At 34.3% G+C, this 13,677-nt stretch overlaps 1 protein-coding gene across 1 annotated transcript; it reads right to left on the reverse strand.

The window, feature by feature from the left end:
• Positions 1-1,746: 1,746 nt before the first annotated feature.
• Positions 1,747-13,088, reverse strand: LOC124353646. The gene is made up of 6 exons (XM_046803584.1): positions 12,899-13,088; positions 9,327-9,400; positions 5,152-5,275; positions 4,101-4,296; positions 2,495-2,671; positions 1,747-1,886 (listed from the first exon to the last, which is right to left on the reverse strand). Exons 1-6 carry the CDS (start codon positions 12,975-12,977, stop codon positions 1,802-1,804), a joined length of 735 nt encoding a protein of 244 aa, XP_046659540.1. The 5' UTR covers positions 12,978-13,088; the 3' UTR covers positions 1,747-1,801.
• Between the last annotated feature and the right edge of the window lie 589 nt (positions 13,089-13,677).

A 13,677-nucleotide genomic window follows, 5' to 3' on the forward strand; every position in this document is an offset into this window, starting at 1 on the left:
TTAAACAATATTGTAATTGGCGTGTAACAATCGAAATCTTATCATTCATCTAAATGATTATTTAAATTAGCATTAACTTTTTTAAGAGAAGTTAAATTGGACACTTTCCTCCATCCAGTTGTAGCTTTTTCCAAGTGAGGTAGTGCAAAATTTGTATTCTCTTGGATAGAATTTCTAAAATTTCTTCTTAGCGTCAATGGTCTTTAAGATAAGACATGTTGTACACAAATCAGTTCGTTCAGCCATATTTCATATATATGTACATTATATACTAATATATAGGCTATTTATATTTTATAAAAAATTCATCTGATCTTGAGTCGTTTACCATGGTCTGATTTTTATATAGCCATAGTTAATTTTTCAAAAGATTGTTCTACTACTTCAAATACTATCAATTCCTTGTATAATAGTAAAGCTGTTGTTTTTGTTTTGTTTTTTGTTTATTTTTCTTTTATGTGTTAGTTTAACAAAGTATAACAACCAAACGAAGTTTAACAATGAAGACATCTCAGCCTTTAAAATTACGCTGACTTTGTAATAAAGAACAAAACACAGGAAACCTCCCTGTGTCAATCGACATCTGGCCTTTTGTTTCAGATGTACTTCATTCTACGAAGTGTGCCGATATTGAATTTTTCCTCAGTATCTCACCCCTGCGGTGTGTATGGTACGTATTGTGTAGTGAGTGTAACTCGTATTGTTCTGAAGCACATGTGTAAGAGACTCTACACCCACAACCCGCTGACGGGAATAGCATGGTATATGGTATATTGTCGTGTATGTATTCAGAATCACGACATAAGGATTCAGGAATTTGAAAATTCCTAAATCTTACTAGAGCTGCAAACCCTAGAAGAAACTATACTTTGTTTTTAAACTTCCCGCTGTCCTAGAAAGGGGGAATTTGATACACATGTGTTTATGAACCCGACAGACTGAGTACCGGAAATACCTTAGACCGGAAATAGGCACTTTTTGACCAAAGTCAACGTATGTGAAATCTTTTTTTATCGTTACAATGCAAAAGCTACTACAGCACCGGAAATACCTTAGACAGGAAGAAGAATACAATGGCCGGAAATAGCCAATTTTTTAACCCATGTGTATAAATATTTTCTTGATTGGAGTAACAATACAAACGTTACTCCTGAGCCTGAAATCCCTTAGACCGGAAGTTGATGACGGTGGCCGGAAGTAGATGCTTTTTCACCAAAGAAGACTTTGCAGACATAAAGTTAAATAAATTATAATAAACGTTTTAGTGATGTTTATTTGAGTTCGATGCCAAGACTCATATTAATGTTCTTCATAAATTTAAATTTTACTTTTTTATCATATTAAATCGTAAGTAAAAGTGTAAAAGTAAATAGTTCTGCCGTGTCTAGTATTTAAGCTTCTTGGATTCTTCCTTTACCATTAAAGAATTCAATTTCTTGACAGCAAATAAATTAAATTATTTGCTTGCAGCCCAAACTTCCACATGTCACAGTCGTATATATAATTTCTACTTCCAAACCATTATCCATTTCAAACGTCACCTTGTGTTGTGATTAGGCCTAGGTGGAGGAGGCAAGAATGTTCCAAAACAGGAAGAACAAAATGTTGTGAGGCTGGGCCATTATTCAAATAGAGATTATGTGAATCTAATGGAAGTATTTGGTAACCTATCAGAGAAATAAGTGGGGGGAGGGTGGAGGTTGGAGAATATGTAAACCTAGGAGTGTTGAAATAAATTAATTTAAAATGTTTTCATTTTTTGTAATTTCCTTGGAATTCTTTGTTGATTATGTCCAGCATCTTATTGGCGATATCCTCGTAAAGGTAAATATTCTTTAATCTCGAACACCGGTGGATGCCTCCAATTTCGGAATACTTGCAGAAATCTGAAACAGCACAAGAAACAGTTTCAGTTCATAGTTTACTATTTATACTGAATAGCGATTGAAAATAGTGTTTAACAGTAGGTTCATCAACAACGGTAAGCAGTTGAAATCCAGTTTCATTCAACAAACTCTATCCTTTATCCCATAAAAGTGGTACAGTCGGTATTATATGTTGGAAGTACTGCATGTTGCAGATTCTGCAGTGTTTTAAAGTGGTTTAAAGGCAATTGATGTGGATAAAGATTGAGCTAATAAACAATATAAAAAATTGGCGATAACAATTGATTTAGGAAACTTTGGAAAAATTCAAACTCAGGCATGGAAACGATTATCAAACGATTACCAACAAATAATATATCTCACGTTGTGTATTATGTATATTTCGGGCTAGTGCATTGGTAAATATGCTGGTTAGATTGAGCATAAGCCATTTGTTTCCACGTATTTTCTTTTTGTCCTTTGTTTTATTTCTATGCATTATATTCAAGTCTCAAGAATGATTACATCAAAATTCCATTTTTATCCAACCTGAAACAAGGCAGTATAACAATTTTGAAAATATTCTTTTACAGTAAAACAAGATCATAAAACTTCATTCGGTAACTTACTTGGGAAGAAACTCAGCCTGAGCCTTACTCTCAGTGGGTTTCTTCTTGTAAGAGTTGACGAAGAAGACGATATCAGGCATGTAGAGGTCTGCAGGCCAAGTGTAGATCTTGGATTCTGGCGGAGGAACTCTGTCATACACCTTGGCAATGGCAAAAGCCATTTGGGACATCCAGTGTCTAAGTGCACAGAAGAAAAGATTCAAGATTTAAGTTTCAAGATTCAAGATGTTTATTCGTCTTTAAACATAGTACACATATGCAATTGACTTTGTCAAAATACTTATCAGTAATAATTACAGTTATTTCATAAAACCACTCTGAAGTTTAAAATATTAATAAAGTCAAAGATTTAACAACAATAGTAAATTAACAAATAATTAACAACAAAAAACACTATAAACAACAACAAACGATAATAATAACAAGAGATTAAAAAAATGAAAGAATAAGACATGTCTAAAATTTTATATCACTAGTATCACAGGCAAGGTATTCATTTACACAATGAAATGTTTTCTCCTTTAACCAGCTATTAATTACAGACCTCTTAATACTTACTAACCTATCTCCTTCAGGCAATTTATTAAAAACAGTTGCTAATTCAATAAAAATGTGGCTTTTCTACTTTTTTTCTAGTCTAATTGGTGGTAAGTCAAGCTTACATAAGTTTCTTGTATTTTAATTGTGTATTTGCTCTAATTTGATATACAATTAAATTTTCTTTAACTTTCATTAGACAATAAAACATATAAGGCAATGTCATAATTTTAAATTCTTTAAAAATAGGCAAACACGTCTTTCTGTCTGGTATCCCTTTAATTATTCCAAGAGCTTTCTTCTGCCATATAAAAGCTTTATTAGAAACCTTAATAATTACCCCATAAATTGACACCATATATCAATGTGTGTGAAAAAAGCATAGTAAGATATAATGAGAATTTTGTTACTAAAACAGAACTTAAGCTTATGATGTAAAAATAAAATCTAGCTCACTTTTACAAGCGTTTTGTACACAGCATTCCCAATTTAACTTACTATCTAAATAAATACCAATAAGTTTAACAGTTCAAAAAAATTCAAAAATATTCATTATAAAACAATGTTTTTCAGTTTTATTTTCATTTACTACTAACAGGTTAGCTTGAAACCACTTAACAGTCAATTTTTCAATTTTAACATTGCATCTTGCTCTAGTAAAAGATTTTAAATAACATTATTACTATTTATAGTGGGTGTCGTCATCATAAAAGAACAGATTTATAGGGAACATTACAGGAAAAGTCATTGACTGCTATAGTAAAAAGAAACGGGCCGAGTACTGAGCCTAGAGGCACTCCATTTTGAATTTCATTATAGTTAGACTTATCATTATCTTGAACAACCATCTGTCTCCTACAACTAAGATATGATGATAACAGATTGAGTTCAATTCCCACAGCACCTTAACGAGTAAGTTTATCCAAGATCAAACTATGTGAAATACAATAGAAAGCCTTGTCCAAGGCCCTTGGACAAATCAATTAAAGTGGCAGATTAAAGATAGAAATGATCAGCAAAAGTACTTTAAAAAGAACTTTTTGAGCCTTTTAAAGCACTTTGATCTTACCCAGTGATGATAGCAGGCACAGTTCTAGTGAGCTGACGAGCTGTGCAGGCTGCAGCATAGCCTCCCAGCCCGAAGAATGCTTTGCGGAGCGTTAAATCAGAGAAGTTCGCTCCCATGCTGACCATGAACTGCGGAGGGTTGTACACGATGTCAGCTCCCATCTTCTTCGCCAGGAAATACCCCACTATATTTCTTGCTGTGTACAAGTATAAATAACGTAAACATTTTACGTTATTACGTTAGATACATATTTTATTGTAACAAACGTGACTTTCATCGGCTTTAACTCTTAATATTATGCAAACCATTGCAGAGTGTGAGGTTCACATAGTTTTGACTATAGATTAATGCATAACCCAGGTTAAACCAATATTATTGTCATTAAAAATACCAAAATCTAGACGAATATATTATTTCATAATTTCACGCCTATGTAAACAAATTGAATAAGTTTTGATTTCGTTAAAAAAACTAATGTGCTCAGTTCTGTTTAAAGAAGACGTAATAATAAAAAAGTGTTTAAATCATCAGATTTTGAAAGAACTAACTGGTGACAAAAATTGACATGAAAACCGAGTTGGCAGCAACACGTTGAATGAAATATAGGCTATACGTAGGAAAGTTGTGTAAATTTCAAATAAAAATCAATGGACCAAGAATAGAACCTTGAGGCACTCCAAGAAAAAACGGATTTGTCCATCCGAGGTTTCAACATATCTAAGTACATATGTATTAGCAGACACAACTTTGTGACATATATATATATATATATATATATATATATATATTCAAATATTTGAAAAATGAACAAATAATGTTTCTTTCTATGTCCTTTAAAATCCTTAATGTGAGTTCCATTTTAAATATTAGGAAAATAAGAACCAGATGACAAATACATTTCTGATAATTAATTGAAAAATAACACTGTTAGCATAAAAATACAGGTATAAAAATACGTTACTTTGTTGTCGTTTCTTCCTAATTTTTGGACTACATTTATATTCAATGCATTCAAAATTAGCTTACTGACCCCAATATTAATAGTACTCACTCTTTCTGTGAACGCCTTCCACAGCAATGAAGGGGTGGTTCTTGTTTGGGTTCTGTACGAGGCCGATGTCTGGATACCGGTGAGTCAGTTCGTTGAGAAGCACCTTCACCACGGGCAGTTGGTACTATAAATTCAACGTCTTGTTATATTTTACCCCTATTTTGATATTATAATGTGCAGTATAAATTTATTTCGCCTGTTTTAAACACTTAGCCATAATATCTCTTTTCATTTAAGCTGCATAGATTTGTTTGAGAGTTAAGAATTTATTTAGATGGACGTGATTTACTCAGCTATGCAATAAATGGAAAACAGCCGAAAGGAAAGAAACACCAAAGAATTGAGAATGAAGTGATCTTTGTTCAGCCTACTCTTTACAAGCACACTCTTTACAGCCTATTTTAATGAGGGTGCAGAATTTTATACACAAGTACAATTTACACAAAGCGGAATGAAACATATTTTGTAATAATTAAGAATGCTGCAAGTGTATTACACGTGCCATGAGAGGAACACCAAACCGCTGCTATGGAAGTAGTGCTAAACCTCCCACCCCTAGACATATTCGTCATAGGGAGAGGCTAGGATGGCTGCCTACAGACTGAAGTGCAATGGGAACTGGCATCCATCACCATGCTAGTAAGCACTCCAAGATCGTTGACATTCTCAAACTGGATATTCTAGAAATGATGTCTGATAGAATTGCGAAGGTTACGGACTGGGAAAAAAACCATTTCAAGTCAACATTGTTGAAAGGAAGGAATGGTCAAAAGGTGAGCCTGACTACATGAAGAAGGCTCTAACACCTGGTACACAGACGGGTCAAAGACTCTGAAGGGTACTGGGGCAGGGTCTGGGGAGCCAGCCCTAGGGTTAACTTAAGCTTTAGCCTAGGTAAACTGGCAACTGTCTTTCAGGCTGAAGTTACAGCCCTTGCAGAATGTGCAAGAGTTAATGTGGAAAGGGGCTACAAAGGCAAAAACCATCTACATTAACTCGGACAGCAGGGCTGCTCTGCAGGCCTTGGCCAAACCATGACTGTAATTCGAATACAGTCTGGGAATTGCCATAAGGTCATGAAATTGCTGGCGAAAAAACCAATAAAGTTATTCTAACTTGGGTGCCTGGACATAGAGGAATCACAGGTAATGAAGGGGCAGACAGTTGCGCTAACTTGGGAGCCAACTGTCCTCTTACCGGTCCTGAACCAACGTGTGGGGTCTCATATAACTTAGCACGTACATCAGTTACCAAGTGGATGGTTAACATACACCTACAACTGAATACAGAGAAATCTTTATTCGTATACATGGAGTACAGAATTGTGTCAATATAATTTAGTTGTACCAATCAGGTATTTAAAAATTCTTCTAGGGTGTAATATGGTTTCTGCAGCAGCCAGGCCTTAAGTGCTGTCTTGAAGTACTTCTCATCTCTGCGTCTCTTGAGGTCTCTGGAAGTTGATTGAAAAGTTTTCTCCCCATGTATGTAGGTTTCTTTTCAAATAGGGTCAGGTGGTGTGTGGGGAGGGCATAGTCATAGGCGTTTCTGGTGTCATAGCTGTGTGTGTCACCTACCTGGTCAGGTTTATGAGCTATTGTGAAGCAGATGGTCTCGCAGATGTAGAGTGAGACAGCTGTCAAGATCGCTAGTTCTCCAAATGCCTGACGGCATGAGTCTTGAGGAGTCAGTCCCGCAAGAAATTCGAAATTGCTTTCTTTTGTAGAAACCAGAACCCGCTCCCTGTTTCTTACTGAGGAGTTGCCCCACACGAGTAGTCCGTTACCTCAGACGAGATTCAAAAAGAGAGAAGTATGCTGTCCTGGTAGTATCATTGTTACAAGTTACTTTTTATTCTTTTAAGATACTAGAGATTACTAGAGATACATAGATACTAGAGTTGAGCTTGCTGCAAAGACCATCAATGTGTGAGTTCCAAGAGAAATTGCCATCTATTGTTATGCCGAGATATTTGGCTTCATTATCTTGGATTATTTCAGGTAAGCCCATAGTAGTCTTGGTTCTTCGGCCTTTCCATATTAAATTGTTGTGTTTTGCTCTCATTAAGAACTAGGTCATTATGTGTTGGCAGTACTGCTTTGTCATTTTCAGGGCTATAAATGAATTTATTTCAAGAGATTCTGTGTCTTTTTTTGCGATAAGAAGAGCGGTGTCATCTGCATATAACATAGCTTGGGCCCAGTCAAGAAGATAGCTTGGTAGGTCATTTGTCAGCAATATGAAGAGCACTGGTCCAAGTATAGATCCCTGAGGTACACCTCTAGTGATTGGGAGTAAGGTTTATCTTGCTTTATGGGATGTGTTGTTTCTGGTATAATTTACTTCCACTAGTTGCTGTCGATATTTCAGGTAGCTAGCAAGCCAGTCATGTGATGCTCCCCTGATGCCCATATTCCCAACTTTTTGGAGCAGTAGTAGAGAGTGGTTTAGGCAATCAAAGGCCTTGCTGAAGTCTAGTAGCATGGCGGTTACTGTTGTACCTTCTTCAAGTTTGTCGATAATAAACTCTGTCAATTGAACTATAGCCGTGGTGGTGGATCTTCCTCGTAAGAAGCCATGCTGTTGAGGCGTCAAGATGTTTTGAGTAGTCAGATGTGCTGTCAATTGATTCAGAAAGATTTTTTCAATTACTTTTGATATCGTTGGAAGAATCGATATAGGTCTATAGTTTTAGGAAGTAGTTTAGGAAATACTTTTGCAAGTTTCAGTTTCATAGGAAAGACACCTTGTGAAAACGACAGGTTAATTATGTGACATAAGGGATTTGCTATTTCATCCTTACAGTGTTTTAGGAGTGTGGAAGAGACTTCATCGACACCTGCGGCTGGTTTTGATTTAAGGGATGTGAGTATATGAAGGACTTCTTCCGGTGTGGTTGAGTGTGGGATGAAGTCCAGGTACATCGCCTTAGTCTTTCCATGTTGTTAGCTGATTATTTATGGCCTGGTTTGCGTTACAGAGCAGTGATGTCAGCTATTTTTGTAAAGGAATGGTTGAAGTGTTAAACATTGGAGAAATACTGAGGGGAATGTACAAGCAAAGCGGATGCTCAAGGGGACCATCAAGGAAAATTGCAGCAGATGCCCTTAGAATGAGTAGGAACGGAGATCCGAAAGGTGACTGGTTTTATTACAGGTCATTGGATATTCCGAAGTCACCTGAACAGAATAGGTATTCCAGTTCAGGAAAACACTGTGCAGGAAATGTGGCGAGGCTGACCAAGCAAGTCATATTTGAATGTCCAGCATTACAGAGCAAAACGCTCAAGATCCCTAGGTGTTCTTATGCATACGGAAGAGGGTTTGGAACAGGAAAGCATTGTTCAGAAGATCTCATGGTTTTGTAAAGGCTCTGAGATTTGATACAACTTAAACCTGGGAGAGAGGGTGCACAATAAGCCGGATGGCTGAGAGGCAACTACCAGGCCTAGGAAACCTGGCCCCTCTGTTACAAAAAAAAAAAAAGAAAAAAAAGTGTATTACACAAATACAATTTTGCAAATAACAATTGATTAGCTCGATGTTTGCTAGTATTTTTACACATCTGAAAAAATATATATTTATGCTGCCTTTAACAGCATAAATAAATAATAAATAAATATATATATATATAAAATACATATATATATATAAATACATATATATATATATATAAATAATATATATATATAAATACATATATATATATATTTATATATATATATAAATATATTTATATGAACACAGTTCATTACCACTGTGTTGAAGCATAGTATCACAACTTATATATTATAATGCTCAATCATTTGAGTAGAACAACAAAAATATAACTATTTTGTTAGAATAATTTTTTGCTTATATTTTAGTCATATAATTGCCCCTCTCCAGTGCAAATTTTGAGATTTCCAATATCAAACCAAAATTTAACCTAAAAAAATATTTCTTTGAAGCAATCTAATTTTATTTTGTATGGACAAAAAATAAAAATAATCTATAACCTACTACCCAATTGTTTCATTGGCAAATGAAGGAGACGTCTTATTCATTTATAAACATTACATACAGAAATCTCAAACACCTACTATTAGTAAAAGAAAAAATAAATTTGACTTAAAATTGTATTTCTTATAGCTACAGTCAAAAGAATAACAGATTATGTTATCATTGTCTACTTACATAATTCCTGTAGCATTCTAAAGTTGAGTTAAGGTTGAAGTATACTCCGTAATTTTCTATTTCCTTTAATTTTTCTGAAAGAAAAAAATAGTTTTAGCTTTCGTATTTAAAAGCAATTGAGGTCTGTCAGTAATTTACTTAAGGAAGGCGTTGTCTGTTACAACAGTAACTACAAAATAAGATGTAAATATCTGCAATAAATACAATTCTTTTATATATAAACAAAATATAACATTAATAAAAATTACTGTCTAAACTAAATTAGTGATTTAAACAATATTCTAGTGTTGTTTAAACATTTTTAGCCAAATTCACGAAAGACTATTGCGTACTCATAAATCCAAATAATCCACGAATTAAATTTCAGATTTAGTTTTTGATCAGTTCACTTAAATAAAAAAAAGACAAAAGATTTAAAAACAAATGAAAATTCAGCGTAGGAGAGAGTTATCCTTGTTAAATTACGTTTTTGATCAGGGTTTCTATACTTTCGCAGAACAGCTATTTAGGATACCTTCCTTAAATGAAAAAGACAAAAATAATTTTTGTAAATTCCAGGAAGTCGATTTATTTTATTTGAGAATTTTTAAAATCAGGCCTGAAAATAGTGCAAAACAGCTGAAGGAGATGAATAATTTACAGCATGTATATGGACTATGACAACATGAATAACGTTTTTGACAAAACTACCCCACCTAAGCTACTTAAAATAAAAGAAGAATACGCGTTATTAGATTTAAGTTTGTTATAGCATATTAATTTGTTTGTATAAGGTGAATTCTCCTTACATAACAATATCCATCCAAGGCCAGAAGACGAACCAGTGACGTTTTATATTTTTTAATATTTTCTGATTAGATGGTTACTCACGAATTTGGATAAACGTAACCGACTAGTAAATAATCGAAAAATGTCTCTGAAAATAGAAAAATATTATATTTATAAATTTATTTAGAAAAATACGTTCTAAATTATGCGTGATATATTCAAAATAAAATGTAGTACATTACTACGAATTTGATTTTTTATAAGCATATTCATGTAATTTTGACGTGACAACGTCTTAAATTAGGTTGCGGCTCGGAGTCACTCATGAAAAAGTGTAACGCCCGGTAACGTTACGATGCCCGTCCAGTGGGTCCGCCGCACGGGATCCGCACGGGATAAAGCAGATAACTGTGAGTCCGCCGCACGGGATAAAGCAGATAACTATGTTTATTCGTGAAAATGTGGAGTGCTTAGATTCGTCATTTACAACAACTACAACAATAAAGGTAAATCATTGTACACTGATATTTCATTATCGTAAACTATGATTGATTGATTAATTGTTAGATTGACACAAAAGTTGAGAAACTGAGTTTATAGGTTATGTCATACTATTGACAAATGTTGATAGTGTTAAGTAAATTATTAGTTTAAATCACTCTGCAATCAATCGTAATTCAGTCGATTGAGAAGAAACAGCGCGTATTGCTAGTCAAACATTTAAAATAACAAATTATAACCTCTAACCTGTCATAACAGTGCGACCAAACAAACGAACTAAACCGACCAATCACCACGCGCGGAGTTAGAATTTAACTGTGTTTTAGCAAGAATTTCAAATTCCAATTTTAGTAAATGTTTTATTCAACTTTACCATTTACAATAACAAATTTTAATTAATTTCAAATTATGTACAATGTTTTAGTAAACAAAATATATTTCTATAGTTAAAATTTGTGCAATTCTTATTTTCATTCAATTCCTTGTTCCTATTGTGCAATTTAATAATATTCATATCAATAAATATTCTACCGAGAAAAAGACGTTGTCACGTAAAATCTTCGCCCGTAAAACCGACTTTACAGGCAACCATAATTTTTTTTCTCCAAAAGTACTATAAATGTGTTATAATTAATCTAAATACATATAAAATAAATAATTAAAATTGTGGATGGTGGTGATTGATAACCTGAGTTGAATTATATTCTAAGAAAAATTTTTTTTTAATATTACCCAACCGACTGCATCATCATAAAACACCTTATTTTGAAGAGTGCAATAGTAATAAAAAAAATCCTCGCTTACTACTTTTTTCTTGTCATTGTAAACGCTATGCAAAATATAAACAATAATCAAAATTATTTCGAAATTTTTTTAATATTTAAAAATGTAACCAATAGATTGCCAATATTAAGAGCTTTAATTTGACGCATCTTACAGAATTGTACGACATTGGCTTCACTTTTAAATCGCGAGAGGAAGCCGTAAAGGTCACTGATTTTCGCAGTCTGTTTTCATACTCCGCCGGGACAGTTTTAACACAGCGAGACTGACTTTTTCATGCAGGTTAGTAGTCCGCGGCCAAGTCTACGGTTTAAAAAACACAGCGAGACTGACTTTTTCATGCAGGTTAGTATCATTAGCATGTCGGTGACGCGAACCGAGGATTTTACCCTCTACCAAAACGCTCAACGCGCCTAAAGAAGTTTTCACTTCAATAATCCTAAAATATCCTCTTAGAGTTTCAGTGGCACAGTGTAGCGGGTACAACGGTTATCACAAGATAACCGGATCAAGCAATGTCGAACGTCGCTGCTGCTTGGATGGGTGACCGCTGAGCGATCCTGTCCTTGCAAGCAGCCCGCCTGCCCGGCCATTGGTTCCGAAGTCACCTTTAAGCAGTTGGTAAAAGTTGTGTTAGAGAGGGCTTTAATAAGCTAATGCCCTAAGTTCGCCTGATAAAATAAGACATTCTTTGACTTCGAGATTACAAAAGGATAGGGACTTATCTAGAATAAAAATTGTGGGAATCCTTGGTACTTGATGTTATGAGAGTTAGACCTGACTCAATAAGACTATCATTTTCTCAGTTCAACCATGCAATAAAAAGTAAAAAATTACACCATTACATTTAAAACAATAATTTTCAACAAGTTACGGGACATTTGATACATGAAATTAACATGTCCCTACAAATTCGATTTTAATTTGGTTAACAATAACCATGCGATAAAGTAAAAAATGCCCAACTTTATAATAAGATTGCCCATGAGCCTACATAGACCAAAAGATGCAAAATTGCAAGATAAGAAGTTTTTGGGGGCAAAAGTATTAACTAAAACTTTTTATTTTAATTCAGATTAGCTCTGTAGTGTGATTTTTAATCCGATATCACCCCAATAACATAGCATAGGGTTCCCGTATAATTGGGCTTCATGCCTGTAAGGGCTACCTTTTGCGGGTAATTACAAATTTATAATATATTATTTAGTAGTAATTATTGTTAGTTGTAAGTAATTATTGTATATTTATGAACTGTTTTAATCATGTATTATTTGTTTCATTTCATTTGAAAGAAAATGAGTTTGTATATTCCTGCAATAAAGGGAGTTTTCTATTTTATTCTATTAAACACAAAGGAGAATGATAAAAGTTGCTGTTGTTTTAGTCGGTATAAGAGTGAACCACTACCTCCCTTTTGACAGTCTTCAAACAATGTAAACTAATCATAATCTCGTTCTGGTCATTGAGACAAAATCATTCTTACATTGACATATGTTGGAGAAAATTGCTGAGAAACTCACCGGGTAAATCTGGTTCATCATAGGACTTGCTGCATTTGATAAGTATCACTACAAATAGAATATTACAGACTATAGACATTACTTATGTGTATTTAAATACACTTATTACGAAACTTTATTTTACTGCTGTGTTCCATTTTGAAACCAACGTAATGGGAACGGATCACGAGCCTATCTTTTGTTGATCTGATTAGATTACTCTAAGCGAACAAACCATCTCTAATGGGAACAAAGAAAATTTAAATATACAAAACAAAGTTTTAAACAAACGCTTGATTGAAGGTTTCATTTTATACCTTACGGCTATTAATTATATTTAAGTGTATATGCATGCGGGTTTTGAAGGATAACCTTGTGAATTTGCGAATGTTGAGTAGTTTCAGTTCACATTTATCTTACGTTCATCATTTGAAATATGATGCTGTTGCAGACTTGACTCCTGAAATATGGAGTCATGTTCGTCTGAAAGGATCCAAAAATAGTTGGCGACGAAGAAGCTCAAAACGAACCCCTCACATAGTTTCGACATCATAGTTACTCAGACTACAAAAATAGTGCAATCCAAGTGAAGAGGTATTCTCATTGTCTCATCAGATGCACAACTGAGTGCACTACGGTTTTGACCGACACGATCCCAAAGCACGGTGGAGCAACCGAGTCTTCTACACCTAACGCAGCTATGGTGGGAAGGGTTGATTCAATGCGAATGTTGAGTTTAACTCCAGTTCTGAACTGAAGTCAAGTCTGCAACAGCATCAGATTTCAGATGCTGCACGTAA

Source organism: Homalodisca vitripennis, chromosome 2, assembly GCF_021130785.1.
Source record: "Homalodisca vitripennis isolate AUS2020 chromosome 2, UT_GWSS_2.1, whole genome shotgun sequence".
Classification (NCBI taxonomy): domain Eukaryota; kingdom Metazoa; phylum Arthropoda; class Insecta; order Hemiptera; family Cicadellidae; genus Homalodisca; species Homalodisca vitripennis.

Coding starts and splice junctions, on each gene's coding strand:
- LOC124353646 (XM_046803584.1), bottom strand. CDS start 12,977: ATGTCTATAGTCTGTAATATTCTATTTGTAGTGATACTTATCAAATGC. Junction 9,401..12,898: donor TGATGAACCAGATTTACCCG/GTGAGTTTCTCA, acceptor TTTTTCTTTCAG/AAAAATTAAAGGAAATAGAA. Junction 4,297..5,151: donor GGAAGGCGTTCACAGAAAGA/GTGAGTACTATT, acceptor ACTTGTACACAG/CAAGAAATATAGTGGGGTAT.